This window comes from Coregonus clupeaformis, chromosome 24, assembly GCF_020615455.1.
Source record: "Coregonus clupeaformis isolate EN_2021a chromosome 24, ASM2061545v1, whole genome shotgun sequence".
Classification (NCBI taxonomy): Eukaryota; Metazoa; Chordata; class Actinopteri; order Salmoniformes; family Salmonidae; genus Coregonus; species Coregonus clupeaformis.
This window is the reverse complement of record NC_059215.1, coordinates 26,765,451-26,785,775: the sequence shown is the minus strand read 5'-3', so window position 1 is coordinate 26,785,775 and position 20,325 is coordinate 26,765,451. Positions and strand designations below refer to the sequence as shown.

General features: G+C 43.5%; 1 protein-coding gene across 2 annotated transcripts in view; it reads right to left on the bottom strand.

Annotated features, from left to right (window-relative positions):
* The window catches only part of LOC121557187 (sodium-dependent lysophosphatidylcholine symporter 1-B), a 30,627-nt gene extending 11,061 nt beyond the window's left edge, over positions 1-19,566 (bottom strand). Inside the window, exons 1-7 of one of the 2 annotated variants that reach the window (XM_041871025.2) lie at positions 19,348-19,566; positions 14,771-14,896; positions 9,001-9,125; positions 3,046-3,169; positions 2,171-2,249; positions 1,259-1,449; positions 411-501 (exon numbers count right to left, since the gene is read on the bottom strand). In XM_041871025.2, coding sequence (XP_041726959.2) covers positions 411-501; positions 1,259-1,449; positions 2,171-2,249; positions 3,046-3,169; positions 9,001-9,125; positions 14,771-14,896; positions 19,348-19,440 — 829 coding nt within the window. In that variant the 5' untranslated portion in view covers positions 19,441-19,566. Of the gene's footprint in view, positions 1-410; positions 502-1,258; positions 1,450-2,170; positions 2,250-3,045; positions 3,170-9,000; positions 9,126-14,770; positions 14,897-17,938; positions 18,302-19,347 lie in introns of those variants that run through there. The other variant, XM_041871024.2, reaches the window with a different exon arrangement.
* Between the last annotated feature and the right edge of the window lie 759 nt (positions 19,567-20,325).

Sequence of the window (20,325 nt, the reverse complement as noted above, 5' to 3'; positions counted from 1 at the left end):
TCTTATTTAACAGATTCCGTTTTTTTGGAAGAACTTCCCTTAACTGAATTTGATAGGAATCAGCCTATTGTAAAAAAGTCACTCAGGGGATGACAAGTACGTTTCCTAGTAAACCCTCATTGGTTAGAGAATCAAGCCAGCAGGGCCACAGCCCATAGACACAGGAGACAGAAACAGCGTCGTACCGAGTCATCATCACACCACACTGTAGAGCTCAATAACATCCACACGAGTGAGTGGGCGTGTTTAGAAGACCGGCAGGCTATCGGGGGAACCCCCCCCCCCCCAAATCACGAGTTCATCATTATCCAATAGGTACATGGAAATGAATGACTCAGAGTTAACACATAATGCCTCTGAAATATCAATAGGGGTTTGTTGATTTGAGGGCTGGTAGATTAATGCTTTACCTTTCCTCTCCTTGACTCCGAGGAACAGCACCACGGCACAGAGAACGTAGATGGAACAGATGGCACCAGAGGCTATCATGTAGGCTGTTTTCTGTAGTTGACAGCGGAGAGGCACAGCAGGTTAGTGGACCATAGTAACAGAAGATAGATGGAGGGACAGCAGGTTAGTGGACCATAGTAACAGAAGATAGATGGAGGGACAGCAGGTTAGTGGACCATAGTAACAGAAGATAGATGGGAGGGACAGCAGGTTAGTGGACCATAGTAACAGAAGATAGATGGGAGGGACAGCAGGTTAGTGGACCATAGTAACAGAAGATAGATGGGGGGGGACAGCAGGTTAGTGGACCATAGTAACAGAAGATAGATGGGGGGGGACAGCAGGTTAGTGGACCATAGTAACAGAAGATAGATGGGGGGCACAGCAGGTTAGTGGACCATAGTAACAGAAGATAGATGGGAGGGACAGCAGGTTAGTGGACCATAGTAACAGAAGATAGATGGAGGGACAGCAGGTTAGTGGACCATAGTAACAGAAGATAGATGGGGGACAGCAGGTTAGTGGACCATAGTAACAGAAGATAGATGGGAGGGACAGCAGGTTAGTGGACCATAGTAACAGAAGATAGATGGGGGGACAGCAGGTTAGTGGACCATAGTAACAGAAGATAGATGGGGGGACAGCAGGTTAGTGGACCATAGTAACAGAAGATAGATGGGAGGGACAGCAGGTTAGTGGACCATAGTAACAGAAGATAGATGGGGGGGGACAGCAGGTTAGTGGACCATAGTGTGCGTGTGTATCGGCGTATGAGTGTGTGTGTGTGTGTGTGTGTGTGTGTACGTACCGTCTGGTCCAGTGTGATGTCGGGAGAGATGACCGTGGCGTTAACTTCCTGTCCCAGCAGCAGGGAGGAGTTTAGCCCCTCGGCCGTTCCATTGTCACCAGGGGCCAGGATACAGGGGGCGTTGGCCATGCCCACAATCTGACCCTGGATGGCTGTGCCAATCACAGTACCCAGAACCTCCACCGTCATTCCTGATTGGATGAGAGAAGCATACAGATTACTCAAACCAACAAATGCTCATCTTTCCATTCTGTCCAAAAAAAAAACACCAATGATCATCTCTGTAGCACAGTTGGTAGAGTATGGTGCTTGAAAATGACAGCATAGTGTGTTCAATTCCCGGAACCACCCATACGTAAAATCAATGCATGCATGACTAAGTCGCTTTGGATAAAAGAGTCTGCTAAATGGCATAGTATAAATATTAATATGTCTATTATTGATTAATTGGATTGTGTCCCAATATCCAAACTCGTAGACTACTTACTAGCGATGGGCAACAATATCGATAATTCAATGTGATATTGATACAGTTTGAGCAAGGCGTATCGTGATATCAGTTTATCCTTGCTGTTAACCTGTTAGGGACAACTCGCAGACTCAACTTAACTTACTTAAATGGCCTGAAGATGAGGCATTAATGGGTGATGGGGTTCTCATTGTATTCAAACTGGTCAGGTAGGTTTAGTCTCCTAGAGTATTCACACTTGGCCCAGTGGGCAACCAACCAACTGTCGTCTGGACAGAGCCTTGAAAGTGAACACAGCTGCAATATTATTTATAAACCTGATATAAAAATCAGAAATTGCAACTTGTATGGATACAGATTTTCCATATCGGTTCCCATCACTACTACCTAGTATTAAGCGCTGTATTGGCCGTGTATATTAAATAGTGTGTTAAGGGACTTACTGTAAGCAGTGGCAGAGTCCCGCTCCTTCTGGTCTTCACTGATGAACATGGTGAGAGCGGAGTAGGGCACATGGAAACACTGGAGAGAGAGTGTGAATGTTATGAGACACATTAAAAATGTATCCCAACTTAAACTGATTGTACTGGGTTTGTGTTGTTCTATACATCTGGTTCAGCTCTTGTACGACTAATTTGGATGCGTGTGTCGTCGGCCTCCTAGTGGATGTTTGTGCGTGTGTCGTAGGCCTTCCAGTGGATGTGTGTGTGTGTGTGTCGTAGGCCTTCTAGTGGATGTTTGTGCGTGTGTTGTAGGCCTTCCAGTGGATGTGTGTGTGTGTGTGTGTGTGGTCGGCCTTCCAGTGGATGTGTGTGTGTGTGTCGTAGGCCTTCCAGTGGATGTTTGTGTGTGTGTGTGTGTGTGTGTGTGTGTCGTAGGCCTTCCAGTGGATGTGTGTGTGTGTGTGTGTGTGTGTGTGTGTGTGTGCGTAGGCCTTCTAGTGGATGTTTGTGTGTGTGTCGTAGGCCTTCCAGTGGATGTTTGTGTGTGTGTGTGTGTGTGTGTGTGTGTGTGTGTGTGTGTGTGTGTGTTGTCGTAGGCCTTCCAGTGGATGTGTGTGTGTGTGTGTGTGTGTCGTAGGCCTTCTAGTGGATGTGTGTGTGTGTGTGGTAGGCCTTCCAGTGGATGTTTGTGTGTGTGTGTGTGTGTGTGTGTGTGTCGTAGGCCTTCTAGTGGATGTTTGTGTGTGTGTCGTAGGCCTTCCAGTGGATGTGTGTGTGTGTGTGTGTGTCGTAGGCCTTCCAGTGGATGTGTGTGTGAATTTCCCAACTGCTGCTCTACCAGTACGCCATTCCAGCCAGTAGACTAGAGGACTCACCGTCTGGAGGGTCTGGAAGAGGCAGTAGAAGACCAGGTACCAGATGACCTTCCCGTCCTCAAACGGAGGAACACACCAGATGAGGAAATAACTGACCACTGCTAGAGGAGTGGAGAACAGGATCCTACAGACACAGAGAGAGAAAGAGACACAGAGAGACAGAGAAAAAAACAGGTCAGTCAGTGTGTAAAAACACACGTCATGTTCCCCTCACACACATGTTCTCTTCCTCATGTGACACTTTCCTTTGGCACTCCAGTGGAAACAGACCATGATGACGTCATCCCTGAGTAATGAGTCACTCCGGTAGAACGGAGGAATGTCTATGTAACTTCCTGTCCCAGTTATGGACTTCCTGTGGCCTGATCGACACGATCCAACAGAACAAGAGGGGCTTGGGGGTATGTGGACCCGCATGAACGGGAAATGGGAGTCAGGTTTCCCGAGCAGGAAACAGCTGCATCACATCCGGTCATTGATTGGCTAAGGAGGATATGGTGCAAGCCAGCCGCATCATCATCATCCTGATCCGGCGAGCCACTAGATCTCAATCGTGCACGGACAGGAAATGCTGTCATATCGGACCACAATACGCCATCATGTGCAACCTGATCTCCCCAGTGTTTATGACAACAGTCCAGCCATGCGTTTGACATGGCGGATTAGGACACCGCAAAATAAACCATGACACATTCCTTCAGAACTAGATTATTTGTTTGGCTACTTCAGGTTCAGTCTGTTGGTGGAAATGCCCTAAAGGGGTGTATCAAAAGTCCAAAATGTTTCGTTGTCTCCTTTGCTTCATCAACACCAATTAAAAAAAATTAAAATTAAAAAATTAAAAACTGGTCCGGTAAATGCTTAGATCATGTTTTGTTCTAACCTTGTTATTTTTAGCATTACATTGTTATTGATTACTGAATTGTTGGGGTTAGAGTTTGCAAGAAAGGCATTTCACTGCACTTGTGACATTAAAACTTAACTTGGATTGGCTCAAACTTATTTTGGGACCTACTTTCACATCTACAGCAGCTTTGTCTCCTTGTTTCTAAAAGCACTGGGCAGGTGGAAGCTGCATTTCCTAACGGGACCTACTTTCACCCATCACTATTGACCTGGGAATGGAGGAAATACCCAAGAGAGGAAGCCACTTTACACAGCGGAGATGCAGCCAGCCATAATGAGTACAGGACAGGACTGAGGAGAGAGAGTGGGTGAGAGAGTACGCCCCACCAACTCGTGCGTGTGATGTGATGAGTGGCAGAGGGATTGTTGTGAAAACGATACGTGAGAGGGAGGGTGTGATCTCAGGGACACAGAGCAGATGCTGGGTTATATTTAGGGAGTGGTGTGACCAACCCACCAGGAACGTACTATACCGTCAGGAGACTAATTTAGCCTTCCTCCACTCTCTGTGCCACATCAAAGAGTGGGTTAAAAAAAAATAATCACTGAGGAAGCCAACCCAGGGAGGAAAAAAAAAAAAGCCATATTATAAACATGTTGTGATAATTGCGTTGTTTGCTCTATAACCTGTTAGGACTAGATCACAGTGTCAAGGCATATGAACTAAGGTGGAGACCATAAGATGACAGTGTCAAGGCATATGAACTAAAGGTGGAGACCAGAAGAAGACAGTGACGCCACTGTGTCAAAGATCACTTGGCTCTGCCACGTTTCAATACTGTCTGTGTGTTAAGACAAAGTCCTGTTTAATATCTGTCTATAAGTGTTTATTGTAGTTCATTGAGTAATGCTGCATCTTTATTATCCAAATTAAGACAAAAGTTCAGTTTAATGATTTACTAATTACTAGTGTATGAAATCGGATTTTCTGAACATAGTATAGAATTTCACACAGATGTCAAAAAAATTGGGTCAGTTGGACCGTGAGACGATCTGCCAGTTCTGAACTGCTGTTAACAGACTTGAATTTTCATAGAACGGTGTTCTTTTGACACTTTGGCGCCAACCTCTGTTTGCCTGTGACACGGTACGAGACTCATAAAAGCAGCTCAAAATGTCCTACGTGCGATCGGCCTGAGCGACCCAGCCATACGTCTTCCAAATAGAGCGACACCCATCTGACGTGGACATAAAAAAAAAAAAAAAAAAGACTGGATGTTCTGTGCCAACTGCCAAACCTGACTATCATAGCCTACCCACATCACAGTATAACTGAGCCTATAAACCAGAAGCATATGACAGACACTCCGGAGTCAAATTACTTCCTCCCCTCCGCTAAAATAGCCCCAGTGACTGAGGGAGGGTCAGAGTTAAACTTATTTTTAAAAAAAGTCAAGTAACTATTAGGAGTTAGTTTAGCAAACACCTGTAGCGACATGCTAATTCGTAATAAAGGGATGGGGGTTAAACTCATTTTGAATGAAGCAGAGATGGTGACGACATGAAAACAGCAGTGATAAAGGACTTTTATGAGCTCTGGTAATTATGATAGCAGAGCAGATGCTGGGTTACTTTTTAGGGAGTGGTGTGACCAACCCCCCCCAAGGAATGTACCATCCATAATGCCACGTCAGGAGCCTGGATTAGCCCTTCTCCGCTCTCTGTGCCACATCAAAGCAGCAGTGGTGCGTGGGTAATTTCACCGGGGAAGCCAAGCCCATGGAAAAGAAAGACATATTATAAAACCTGTTGTGATAATTGTGTTGTTTGCTCTATAACATGTTAGTTCATATGCCTTGACACCGTGATATATATAGGCCTAAGGTGGAGACCAGAAGACAGTGGCAGCAAACGCTTGTAGCAACATGCTAACCGTAATAAAAGGAAAGGGATAAACATTTTGAATCAAGCAGAAATTGTTTATGTTTTCATACGTTTACATACAACTGCCACGTGGGTGAAGACATAACCAACGTGTGGTTTTCAAGAAATTCTTCATACCTATTCAGTGACCATTACAGTACATTATGGCATTATATAGGATTATTGGATCAATAAAAAAAAAGTCAAAATACTTTCTATTAAACTGAACATAGCTGACAGGATAAGTGGACATATGGCTTATAAAAAGGATAAAATGAGTCAGTAGTCCCCTGTAGCTCAGTTGGTAGAGCATGGGCGCTTGCAACGCCAGGGTTGTGGGTTCGATTCCCACGGGGGGCCAGTATGAAAAATGTATGCACTCTAACTGTAAGTCACTCTGGATAAGAGCGTCTGCTAAAATGACTAAAATGTCAAACGTAAATCTTAGGAAACTAGACTGGAGTTCCTGGTAATATTGACAACAGTGACGCTAAACAATGCAAAACAGAAAAATGCATAGCGTGCTCTGACAGACGAGGGCTAATAGTCCTTTAAATTTGACACAGCAGTCTGACACTGTGCTCATGCCTTCAGCTCTCTAGCTTGTCCACGTCTCTTGACCTGCAGTAACCCCATCAGATTCCTCATTTTACTCTTTTAAAAAAGGGCTACACAGCCGCCTCGTATTGGTCCAGCCCACAACACACCACCAGTTTCAGCCAATCAGAGATCCCCTACCCTCCCCCCCTCCCAAACACTGAAGCGTGGTGCGCTCCGTGCCCCCCTCGTTTCCTCCTTCCAGTCCCTAGACCCCATTGAAGCAGGTCACGTCGCCTCAAGATAAAAGTCTGTTCTGTTCAGAACCAAACCCTCGTTTGACTATAGTAGTCACTCGTCTACCCTCAAACAGATCCTTTTTTCCTCCTCAAAGTATGAGACTGATCCTCTCAACACCTAGCTAGGGCCGAACCCATCTTGACTGACTGAATTTGAATATCTCTCCTCCATTCTTCCCCCTCAGAATACTTTAGAATGAGGATGCCAGAGAGACGTAGGAAACAGATTGCGTCAAGATGCATCCTGCCTGCCCAGATTCACTCAATTCCATTGCATCGTTTGATCGGGTCTACATGACTCCAGGACCAGTGTTGCCTGCCCTTGCCCTACTCCTCCTGGAAGTGGTGTCTAAAAACATTATTTTGCTCATAACATGTGTACTTCGCTGCATTTATACTTGGGATATCGCTTTACAAAAAAAAAAAAAAAAGGTGCTCTATGGACGTCTAAGTACCACCTGTAGAACTCATGTGTCCATCCCCCCCATCCTCCCCCTCCTCCTCCTGCACTGACGCAAGTGGACTAGTTAGCATTGGGAATGCATTCAAAAATCTAGGTCTTCCATAAGCCTCCATCTGTGACAGCAGGCCTGGTCATTGGGGTAGAACTGGATAATAATGGCGTTTTTAATGATGCTGGGGAGAGGACAGAGGACATGGTCGCCTAGGGAGGTGGGATAGTCAACCAGGGTCAGTGACCTTGGCTAAAAACAAAAAATGGTTTGAAGGCTCAGCTACACACAGAGACCGTCCCCCGTCCCCCCAGAAAAAGCACTGTCAGTACTAATTAGACACTTCTGTAGAGAGGGGTCAAAGGGCAGATGGCCAAAACTACAGAGTTCCAGACATTTCCCATGATGCAAACACAAAAAGGCAGAACTGGATATGGATTATTAGATACACCAAAAAGTCTATAGCCTAGTAAATATGAAAGATGAATGATTCATTCATGATAGATGGCCAGTGTAATAACCAACTCAAGCTGCAGCCCCCCCCCCAAAAAAAAAAACAAAAAAAACACAGGTATATCCCAAAAGATGGACATGCAACGCTCGCTCCTTTTAAAAAAGTTTGAAAGAAAAAAAAGCATGTATGATGTCTGTGTATATTCACCAAGACCATGCCAGGAACTCTGTGGGAAACTGCAAGTCAAGCAGGAAACCTCTGTATTCTCTTTACTAACAAAGACTCAAATAAAAGCCTGATTCTTGTTATCTTTGTCAATTTAGCCCTGCAGGAAATTTGTGGCTTATTTTTTAGAGAATGTTCGTAGAAATCTTGATGACTTTTAACAGAAAGTAGTAATAACATCTTTATAGCCGTGTGCGTAGTGTGTGTGTGTGTGTGTGTGTGCGCGCGTGTGTGTGGTGTGTGGTGTGTGGTGCGTGTGTGTGTAGTGTGTGTGTGTGTGTGCGTGTATATGTGCGTGTATATGTGTGTGTGTGTGTGTGCGTGCGTGCGTAGTGTGTGCGTGCGTGTGTGTGCGTGCGTGTGTGTGTGTGCGTGTGTGTGTGTGCGGAAGTACTCTGAGCGGTAGACAACCGCATCAGCATGAACTGCAGTAACCCTTTCAGAGCAGCAGCTGAAATGTAAAATGAAAAACGTGCTCAAATCGTACCAGGAGTTACCTGCCCCCCAAAAAACACACGTCGTCACCAGACAGTTACAACGCAGCCCATTTCTAGTCAGTCGTTCAAAATCAGACTGACGGCAATTACCATGCATTCACCATGGCCTAACCCCTATATAGTGCACTGCTACTAGCACCTATAGAGCTCTGTTCAAAAGTAGTATGTTGGGAATAGGGTGCCATTTGGGACACGTGAGCTTGAAGCACACTTGGAACACCAGTGGGGTTTCAAAAGGACTGGGGACCAATGGGGAAATGTCTAACAGACATTCCTGCGTGATCTATTGCTAAACCATTTTTGGTAAGGACATACCATGACCCTTTTGGCTGTCACCAAGTCTCCCGGACAATCCCTTGCACTTAAAAAAAATAAATAAACATAGAACCTGTGAATAGCAACACTTTAAAAAAATTGAAATGGTCACGTGGATATTTGAAGCCGTCAGGTAGCCCGATATCCCTCTGCCAATAGAGGTTGCCTTTAGTTACAGCAACAGATGCCACAATGAGGGATTTCTAAACCAAAATGCCTGAATTAGTGGGAAAGAACCTAGATCCTAAGATAGAAGGGAGTCATCACTGCTTTCCCCACTCGTTTCCTTCATGACTACCGTTCAGATTAATTTCACATTAAACAGGAAAAAGAGACATGAGAAACACAAAGCTCCACACAACTAAAAATGTGACTGATAGATATGAGAACCAGCAAAGTGGTCGTACCAGGGCAGCATGCGTCCGAAGCGTGTCCAGGGGGAGCGGGAGACCAGGAAGCCTATGATCGGGTCCGTCACAGCATCCCAGGCCCTCCCCACGAACAGGATGATCGACGCATAGAATGGGTCCAACTTGAGGGAGGAGAGAGAGAAAGGTTAGAGATATGGATGGATGAATGAATGGTCTGAACTAAGGAACAGGCTGGGAGGATGGAAACAGGTCCAACTGAAATGACAGAGATGGCAAATTTGATGTTGATCATTTGAAGCATAAAGCTGTCATGTTCAACCTATTGAGCCATAACCCGAGGAACCAGTCCTGTGGGCTACTGAAAGTACTACTTAAGTTGATTTTTGGGGTAACTTTTACTTCGCTACATTTTCCCTGACACCCAAAAGAACGTTACATTTTGATTGGCTAGCAGGACAGAAAAATTGTCAGATTCATGCACTTATCAAGAGAACATCCCTGGTCATCCCTACTGCCTCTGATCTGGTGGACTTGAACACAAATGCTTCATATGTCAATTATGCCTGAGTGTTGGAGTGTGCCCCGGCTATCTGTAAATAAAATTAAATTGTGCCGTCTGGTTTGTTTAATAAAAAGGAATTTGAAATAATTTATACTTTTACTTTCAATACTTAAGTATATTTCAGCAATTACATTTACTTTTGATACTTAAGTATATTTTAAAACCAAAAACATTTAGACTTTTACACAAGTAGTATTTTACTGGGATACTGACTTATACTTGAGTATGACATTTGGGTACTTTTTTCTACCACTGCTGAAAGTATTCACCATCATTTACATTTTAGTCTTCAGAATAACAGGAAAACACACACACACACACACACACCATCTCAGTCCCCACAAGATTACAAAGACTATGGTTCATGTCTAGAGAGCTTAAGGAGATTACTCCATGAATCCTACAACCTGTTCAGGTTCAGGTTACACTTTTAAAAAATGGTGCACTATGCAGAAAAACCGCTCCTCCATTTCCTGGTTGCTAAAATTCTAACAGTAGGGCAAAATTCTAATTTCAGTTCATGTGACACAACAAGCAAGTTTAGAGAGAGTCATTGTGCCAGCTAAACCTCTGAAATATACAGTTGAAGTCGGAAGTTTACTTACACCTTAGCCAAATACAGTGGGGAAAAAAAGTATTTAGTCAGCCACCAATTGTGCAAGTTCTCCCACTTAAAAAGATGAGAGAGGCCTGTAATTTTCATCATAGGTACACGTCAACTATGACAGACAAAATGAGAAAAAGAAATCCAGAAAATCACATTGTAGGATTTTTTATGAATTTATTTGCAAATTATGGTGGAAAATAAGTATTTGGTCAATAACAAAAATTTCTCAATACTTTGTTATATACCCTTTGTTGGCAATGACACAGGTCAAACGTTTTCTGTAAGTCTTCACAAGGTTTTCACACACTGTTGCTGGTATTTTGGCCCATTCCTCCATGCAGATCTCCTCTAGAGCAGTGATCTTTTGGGGCTGTCGCTGGGCAACACGGACTTTCAACTCCCTCCAAAGATTTTCTATGGGGATGAGATCTGGAGACTGGCTAGGCCACTCCAGGACCTTGAAATGCTTCTTACGAAGCCACTCCTTCGTTGCCCGGGCGGTGTGTTTGGGATCATTGTCATGCTGAAAGACCCAGCCACGTTTCATCTTCAATGCCCTTGCTGATGGAAGGAGGTTTTCACTCAAAATCTCACGATACATGGCCCCATTCATTCTTTCCTTTACACGGATCAGTCATCCTGGTCCCTTTGCAGAAAGACAGCCCCAAAGCATGATGTTTCCACCCCCCATGCTTCACAGTAGGTATGGTGTTCTTTGGATGCAACTCAGCATTCTTTGTCCTCCAAACACGACGAGTTGAGTTTTTACCAAAAAGTTATATTTTGGTTTCATCTGACCATATGACATTCTCCCAATCCTCTTCTGGATCATCCAAATGCACTCTAGCAAACTTCAGACGGGCCTGGACATGTACTGGCTTAAGCAGGGGGACACGTCTGGCACTGCAGGATTTGAGTCCCTGGCGGCGTAGTGTGTTACTGATGGTAGGCTTTGTTACTTTGGTCCCAGCTCTCTGCAGGTCATTCACTAGGTCCCCCCGTGTGGTTCTGGGATTTTTGCTCACCGTTCTTGTGATCATTTTGCCCCACGGGGTGAGATCTTGCGTGGAGCCCCAGATCGAGGGAGATTATCAGTGGTCTTGTATGTCTTCCATTTCCTAATTATTGCTCCCACAGTTGATTTCTTCAAACCAAGCTGCTTACCTATTGCAGATTCAGTCTCCCCAGCCTGGTGCAGGTCTACAATTTTGTTTCAGGTGTCCTTTGACTGCTCTTTGGTCTTGGCCATAGTGGAGTTTGGAGTGTGACTGTTTGAGGTTGTGGACAGGTGTCTTTTATACTGATAACAAGTTCAAACAGGTGCCATTAATACAGGTAACGAGTGGAGGACAGAGGAGCCTCTTAAAGAAGAAGTTACAGGTCTGTGAGAGCCAGAAATCTTGCTTGTTTGTAGGTGACCAAATACTTATTTTCCACCATAATTAGCAAATAAATTCATTAAAAATCCTACAATGTGATTTTCTGGATTTTTTTTCCTCAATTTGTCTGTCATAGTTGACGTGTACCTATGATGAAAATTACAGGCCTCTCTCATCTTTTTAAGTGGGAGAACTTGCACAATTGGTGGCTGACTAAATACTTTTTTCCCCCACTGTACGTTTAAACTCAGTTTCACAATTCCTGACATTTAATCCTAGTAAGAAATTCCCTGTTTTAGGTCAGTTAGGCTCACCGCTTTATTTTAAGAATGTGAAATGTCAGAATAATAGTAGAGAGAATTATTTCTTTTAGCTTTTCTTTCTTTCATCACATTCCCGGTGGGTCAGAAGTTTACATACACTCAATTAGTTCGTAGCATTGCCTTTAAAATTGTTTAACTTGGGTCAAACGTGTAGGGTAGCCTTCCACAAGCTTCCCACAATAAGTTGGGTGAATTTTAGCCCATTCCTCCTGACAAAATCTCTGAAGCTGGAGACACTTATCTCCCTCGCTAACTTTAAGCATCAGTTGTCAGAGCAGCTTGCCGATCACTGCACCTGTACACAGCCCATCTGTAATTAGCCCACCCAACTACCTCATCCCCATATTGTTATTTATTTTGCTCATTTGCACCCCAGTATCTCTATTTGCACATCATGTTTTGCACATCTATCATTCCAGTGTTAATACTAATTGTAATTATTTTGCACTATGGCCCATTTATTGCCATACCTCCATAACTGACTACATTTGCACACACTGTATATATATTTTATATTGTGTTATTGACTGTACGTTTTGTTTATTCCATATGCAACTGTTGTTTTTAAATCGCACTGCTTTGCTTTATCTTGGCCAGGTCGCAGCTGTAAATGAGAACATGTTCTCAACTGGCTTACCTGGTTAAATAAAGGTGAAATAAAAAAAGAGCTGGTGTAACTGAATCAGGTTTGTAGGCCTCCTTGCTCGCACACGCTTTTTCAGTTCTGCCCACAAATGTTCTATAGGATTGTGGTCAGGCTTTGTGATGGCCACTCCAATACCTTGACTTTGTTGTCCTTAAGCCATTTTGCCACAACTTTGGAAGTATGCTTGGGGTCATTGTCCATTTGGAAGACCCATTTGCGACCAAGCTTTAACTTCCTGACTGATGTCTTGAGATGTTGCTTCAATATATCCACATCATTTTCCTTCCTCATGATGCCATCTATTTTGTGAAGTGCACCAGTCCCTCCTGCAGCAAAGCACCCCCACAGCATGATGCTGCCACCCTTGTGCTTCACGGTTGGGATGGTGTTCTTCGGCTTGCAAGCACCAACTTTTTCCTCCAAACATAACGATGGTCATTATGGCCAAACAGTTCTATTTTTGTTTCATCACACCAGAGGACATTTCTCCAAAAAGTACGATCTTTGTCCCCATGTGCAGTTGCAAACCGTAGTCTGGCTTTTTTATGCCGGTTTTGGAGCAGTGGCTTCTTCCTTGCTGAGCGGCCTTTCAGGTTATGTCGATATAGGACTCGTTTTACTGTGGATATAGATACTTTTGTACCTGTTTCCTCCAGCATCTTCACAAGGTCCTTTGCTGTTGTTCTGGGATTGATTTGCACTTTTCGCACCAAAGTACGTTAATCTCTAGGAGACAGAACTCCTTCCTGAGAGGTTTGACGGCTGCGTGGTCCAATGGTGTTTGTACTTGCGTACTATTGTTTGTACAGATGAACGTGGCACCTTCAGGCATTTGGAAATTGCTCCCAAGGATGAACCAGACTTGTGGAGGTCTACAATAATTTTTCTGAGGTCTTGGCTGATTTCTTTTGATTTTCCCATGATGTCAAGCAAAGAGGCACTGAGTTTGAAGGTAGGCCGTGAAATACATCCACAGGTACACCTCCAATTTACTCAAATGATGTCAATTAGCCTATCAGAAGCTTCTAAAGCCATTACATCATTTTCTGGAATTTTCCTAGCTGTTTAAAAGGCACAGTCAACTTAGTGTATGTAAACTTCTGACCCACTGGAATTGTGATACACCTTATAAGTGAAATAATCTGTCTGTTAACAATTGTTGGAAAAATGACTTGTGTCCTAACCGACTTGCCAAAACTATAGTTTGTTAACAAGAAATTTGTGGAGTGGTTGAAAAACGAGTTTTAATGACGCCAACCTACGTGTATGTAAACTTCCGACTTCAACTGTAGATAGCAGTCTACATACTGCACCCGAGGTACCATAGATAGCAGCTGTCCTGTAGGTTTTCAGTCCAACCCTAATTTAGCATATCTGATTCAGCTAGTTAAGGTCTTGTTGAGCAGCTAATATGTAGAATAAGGTGTGTTAAATTAGGGTTGGTCTGAAAACCCACAGGACGGTAGATCTCCAGGAAGAGGGTCGGGCAGCCCTGTTCTAGAAGGTGATAGCAATGTTTCTGAATTAAGAAACATTAGGAGCATATAAAAATAAAAATAGGCCATGCCCTGTAGAATAGTAGCTTAGTGGTTAAGAGCATTGTGCCAGTAACCGAAAGGTCGCTGGTTCTAATCCCCGAGCCGACTAGGTGAAAAATCTGTCGATGTGCCCTTGAGCAAGGCACTTAACCCTAATTGCTCCTGTAAGTCGCTCTGGATAAGAGCGTCTGCTAAATGACCCAAAAAAATAAAATAGTTTTTGGAAGTTTCTGAATCTGAATAAAGGCCCTTTAGGAGAACATGATATATCCTGCAAGTTGTTTTGTTTTAGGCTGATTGCTGTTAGCTAAGGGCATCTGACCAAGACCGTTCTATATTCCTGACCATATACAAAGAAGAGACCCATGGCATGCTAGATTAGTCTTCATGATTTGTGAGGAATTCATAGCCAGTTGGGAGTCGAGAACCTGAACCGTGACACCATTTGGGATAGCAGGACCCCATCCCTATTCTGCTGGCACTTGCTCGGACAACCCCTGTTAGATCTGTGAACACTAGAGGGGTAGGGCACTGAAATGGGATGGGGCCACTGACTGATGGCAGTGTCCCAAACAACACCCTATTCCCTACATAGTACACTACTTTTGACCAGAGCATTATGGGTAATGCCCTAAATAGGGAATAGGGTGCTACTGACTGAAGAAAAAAAATAATTATGCACTCACTAACTGTAAGTTGCTCTGGATAAGAGCGTCTGCTAAATGACTAAAATGTAAAATGTAAGACTCACCTGGGCCACATCCAGCAGGTATATCTGGAGGAAGAAGCCCAGAGCACAGCCTGTGATCTGATAGGGCGCTCCTCCCACCGCATAGCACAGCTTGTTGCATATGGACAACCTGTTGCACTGCTCACGCTGGGAAAGACAGAAAGAAGGGGTTCATTCATTAAAACAAGAAGTTGACATGTTTTAACAGTTTCGTTTATTAGGATCCACATTAGGGTAGATGAAAGCTCAATGCATGAACGTTGCATTAATTAATGTTTCATGCAATAGCTTAGGCCTGAATGCCAGTCTGTTGCATCAGTGGGGTTGGCTACTGCAAAGCAGAAACAAGCTTCCACCCAGGCTTCCACCCAAGCTTCCGCCCACCAGGCTTCCACCCACCAGGCTTCCACGGAATGGATTGATGCAATAATGAGTCTTGTAAAACCACTGTTTCACATCAGACACCAACTGAACTTTGATGCAGTCTGACCTTCTACAGGGTCCACAAACCAACAAATAACACAAAGTGATTTGAAACTAACACAGCTCTAACAATGGAGGGAAAGGGAATTTTAGACAAAGTAGGGATATTTTTTAAACAATATAAATAAATGGATTCTATAAATCCAAATAATGATTCAAAAACATACTGTATAACGTTCTCCTATATTTCTCCTCCATCTTCTTTTTAAAAATGGTGAGCCAACATGTTTTCAGCACTTTTAAATTCCAAGACTGATCAGAAGTCATTTTTTATTATGCTCTCGTCCCTCTGCAACACACGTGACACCAAATCGCAATTCATACAGAATATATATATATATATATATATATATATATATATATATATATTATCAGCACCTAAGTATCGTGAAAATATTGTATCGTAAATTCCCTGGCAATTCCTAGCCCTACTACAAAATGATCCAAAGATCATCCAACTGACTGGACAGTGCCCATAACTTGAAACATTTAGCGCGAGGTGGCGGTGCATTAACCTATGTGGAAGCACAGTGGCTAGGAAAAACTCCCTAGAAAGGCAGGAACCTAGGAAGAAACCTAGAGAGGAACCAGGCTCTGAGGGGCGGCCAGTCCTCTTCTGGCTGTGCTGGGTAGAGAGGAACCAGGCTTTGAGGGGCGGCCAGTCCTCTTCTGGCTGTGCCGGGGGATGATTATAAGAGTACATGGCCAGGTTGTTCTTCAAGATGTTCAAACGTTTGTAGATGACCAGCAGGGTCAAATAATAATCACATCAACTCGTTTGCAGAGCCAGTCTAGGTATGATTGGGTCTGCGGTCTCTTTTAGGCTTAGGAGCATTTTGCAGACTCTCATTATAGAAGGTGATAGACTAATCATAGGGGGGGCATTCTGCTTAGTAGCCTACTCCAAAACAGTCCTCCCTCGTCTGCTTTACTCAGAGGGCGCGAGCGAGAGTGAGTTCTGGTTTCCAGATCAACCATCCGGCTACAGAAGACACCCACAGTAACGTGAGGACCAGCGCTGGGGATTCTGGGACAGAAGAGGTGTTTTGTCATGAGACAGTCCAACCCACTACATTGTGAGAAGAACAGTGTAACCTAATTATTATCTCGCTGTCCCCACAGGTTGTAGAGTGGAACCTTTCCCACCTCAATACCAAATCACCCGGTCTGCATCCCAAATGACACCTTATTCCCTATATAGTGCACTACTTTCATAACATTTCCCTGGCATGAGTGACCTGGCTGACTGCTTCCCAAATGGCACCCCGGTCAATACAAAAATGGCCACAGACTGGTAAGTGTGTCCCCTCACAGGGTTGTCACAATCCCCTGGCAAAGACGAGGGCAGTTCTGCGGTTCTCTAGCAGGGAACTTTGCCAGGTTGGCTGGCCAGCTGGACAGGGAGCCCTCAACATTTGTCAACCGATGGGCCGTTCAGGGCCTCACACACACACACACACCCTCCTCCTAAGCCAATGGAAAAAAGGCTCCCTGTGGCCGCCACACAGTTTGGGAGGATCCTGATTGGTGGGATCTCAGAGACATCACCTCATTCACACGTAAGTGAACACTGGGTACTAAGTACTGCAGGGCACATAAGAGTCTATTTGTACATTTTGGTCATTTTAGCAGACACTCTTATCCAGAGCGACTTACAGTTAGTGAGCGCATACATTTTTCATACTGCCCCCCCCCCCCCGGGAAACGAACCCACAACCCTGGCGTTGCAAGCGCCATGCTCTACCAACTGAGCTACAGGGGACCTGGTCCCAAATCAAACCTTATCCTCTGCTAGGCTAAATGGAGTTTCCAACACATCTAAACCTGTCAGATTCTCAGGGTAAGTTCACTGGCCATAAAACGAGTTCAAACTAAAGCAAACTTGTCTCCTTGAGAACCTGTGTCTATTGTTGTTTGTACTTTGGATGTGGTGAGACAGTTGATCCACCACGTGACCATAAATGTCTGAGATAGCTAAGACAGTTGACGCACCAACACATTCTGTGTTTCGGTGACAAGTTGTTGTTCTGACTGAAACAGGACCCTCTCTTACACCTGATACAACCAAAAGGGATATATGGCATCTTTCACAGTGTTGTGGACCGACTCACTGACCATATATATACATTCCCGAGCGATATCTCGCGCCTGCGCCATGGTGTCTTAATCTACACAGAAACCCTGGCTGACCCTAGTGCATGTAAACTAGTGGGTCGGATCTGCTGACCATCATCACAAGATCTATTAATGTGTGTGTATTACTCACGCTTCAATATTAGTCATCATTCGTGGAGATATAGTCCAATTTGTGCCAATGGGTTGGCTTAAATTGGCAATTGATAAGCATTAAATGATCGATTACTAGAGAAAATATCGGGAAGGGCTATCAGGTGAACACCTATTATTGTTGATGACGAGGTCAACTCAAATAGTTAAACGTATACACTACGGATGTGAATGATAGACAAGTTTGCATAACGTTTAAACGGACATTTCTAAAATAGTTTTTCCGTTACAACTATTTAAAAAAAAAACAGATTTCCACGTCAATTTACAATGCAGAATAATGGTCCTATTACATGTTACCGGTCAATGAAGTCATACAGCAACACTTTACAGACATAGAATGCAGCTACAGTAACATATCGACAGCGACAATTGATACGTTTTCAGACAATTTAAGAAAGTGTCGCATCAGGTCTGTACCTTTTCAGACCGTAGAATTCTGCTCCGGCGTAAAATGTTATTTATTTTCCCCTTGACAACAAACGTCGCTGATCGATATGCTGCTGTGTTGTTGTTTTTTTGTTCAGTTTTGTATGGCATGTTAGCTAGATGCGTTTTACTTCTACTAAATGTCTTGGTAAATCAAGGTATTTAATAAAAAACGTTAAATTAAGAGCCGGAGATTATTTGATTGACCGTTCTGGTTGCCTAGTGATGGATTTTTAGTCCGGTTTCAGAAGCGGCATTCCTTTACAGACAAGTCAAATGTCCGTTCATATCACCAGGGAAGGTTTCGTGTCGGCATTTAAAAACCCGTAGCGTAGCTACCCTAACAGAAACAAACATGCCGTAACCCGAGCCGCTTTCAAGTGGCCACATTCCATTATGTCTGAAAAGCGTAATCGGTTCAGGCTACCGGTGGCCTACTGTAATGGTCATATGAGCCAAAAAACGAAGAGTAGGCTACCCGGTGCTCGCAACACTGTCCCGAAGACATCGGTGCCATGGATAGGCTAGGATATTCTACATGCAACAGACCGAAGACTGAACACTACACTAGCATTATTAGTGAGGGAGAGAGAGAGAGAACGAGGCAGAAGCGTTGCTCATACATTTAGGTCATCTGCATATCGCAATGTCTCGTCTTGCAAATTCACCAGGTAGCCTAAATTTCGCCTCTTCCGTTCTGGTTTTATTTGAATTACACAACTTCCCCCAGGCCTAACACGGAAAATAAGGATCCCAACTTCGTTTTAAACGGTCACACCCCCCTAGTATACACCGAAATCAAGCATGCGTGGAAGCGTTCATTCAAACTTCAGGAGAAATCACAGCTCCAGCGCCGGCGAAATGACACGTAGCCCTACTGCTAGTGTTAGTTTCGACTCCAACCCCCAAAGAACCCATTCCAATTCATAGTTTTATTAGATTTTTTTAAATGGCCTAAACCGCATAACTATTTCTAATCACTTATATAGCCTACGTTATTCTCAAATAGGTTTATCGATGAAAGAGAGCACCGCTACCGTAAATATAGCTAACAATTTGAAAATGAATAAAGGGAAGACAAGCCGGGTTTGGTGCTCGCCTTGCGCCTAGCGAAATGTAATTGAATCGTGGTGGCTGCTGTCATCAAAGCCGGTGGAAATGAAAAACCTATGATAGGCCATGTAATCATCAATAAGTAGCCGGCTAGGTAACTAGGCTAATTGATTAGGCTGGGCGTAGAAAGACACACAGACATGAGAACGATAACAACCCGTTCCATCTCTTAGGAATCGCTGTTCAATCAAAGCGGTCTTCCGCTCCCGTTTAGTTCAGAATGTACATTCATGCATACACATTTGCTGCTAATATTGTTGATAAAAGTATAAATGAATCAAATGTACCTTCCCAGCTAATCTGACCACATCTGGGTTGACCGGTTTATTCGTTAATAAACTGGTGTTGGAATATTGTTCGGCTCCTTCTCCTTTTGCCATTACTTTATGGATAAATAACCTTTTGAAAAACAACAAATATTATACAAATAAATCTGTTCGCAAAAACGACGTCTTAAAACACAAATCAGTAGTTAAATCGGTAACACCTTCTGAGATCCGTTCAGACTACACAAAATGTGGAAACTGAGGACGAGGAATCTCCTGTTCCATGATGTAGTAGTAGGACCACGCCCCTTTACAACGGACCATTCATGATCAGTTATAACTCCGCCCCCTCCGGCCCTCCCCCATGACTGCGTGGCCTCCAACCTGTGGTGGGAAAAAAAGTACTCAAATCTCATACTTGAGTAAAAGTAAAGATACCTTCATAGAAAATGACTCAAGTAAAAGTGAAAGTCACCCAGTAAAATATGACTTGAGTAAAAGTCTAAAAGTATTTGGTTTTAAATATACTAAAGTATCAAAAGTAAATGGAATTGGTCAAATGTATCAAAAGTAAAAGTATAAACCATTTAAAATTCCTTATATTAAGCAAACCAGACGGCACACATTTTATTTTATTTTTTATTGACGGATAGCCAGGGGCACGCTCCAACACTCAGACATAATTATTATTATTATTATTATTACATCATTTAAAAACGAAGCATGTGTGTTTAGTGAGTCCACCAGATCAGAGGCAGTAGGGATGACCAGGGTAAGTGTGTGAATTGGACCATTTTCCTGTCAAAATGTAACGAATACTTTTGGGTGTCTGGGACAATGTATGGAGTAAAAAGTGCATTATTTTCTTTAGGAATGTAGTGAAGTAAAAGTAAAAGTTGGCAAAAATATAAATAGTAAAGTAGTACTTTAAAGTATTTTTACTTAAGTACTTTACACCACTGCCTCCAACTAAATCATCAAGTTCGCAGATGACACAAC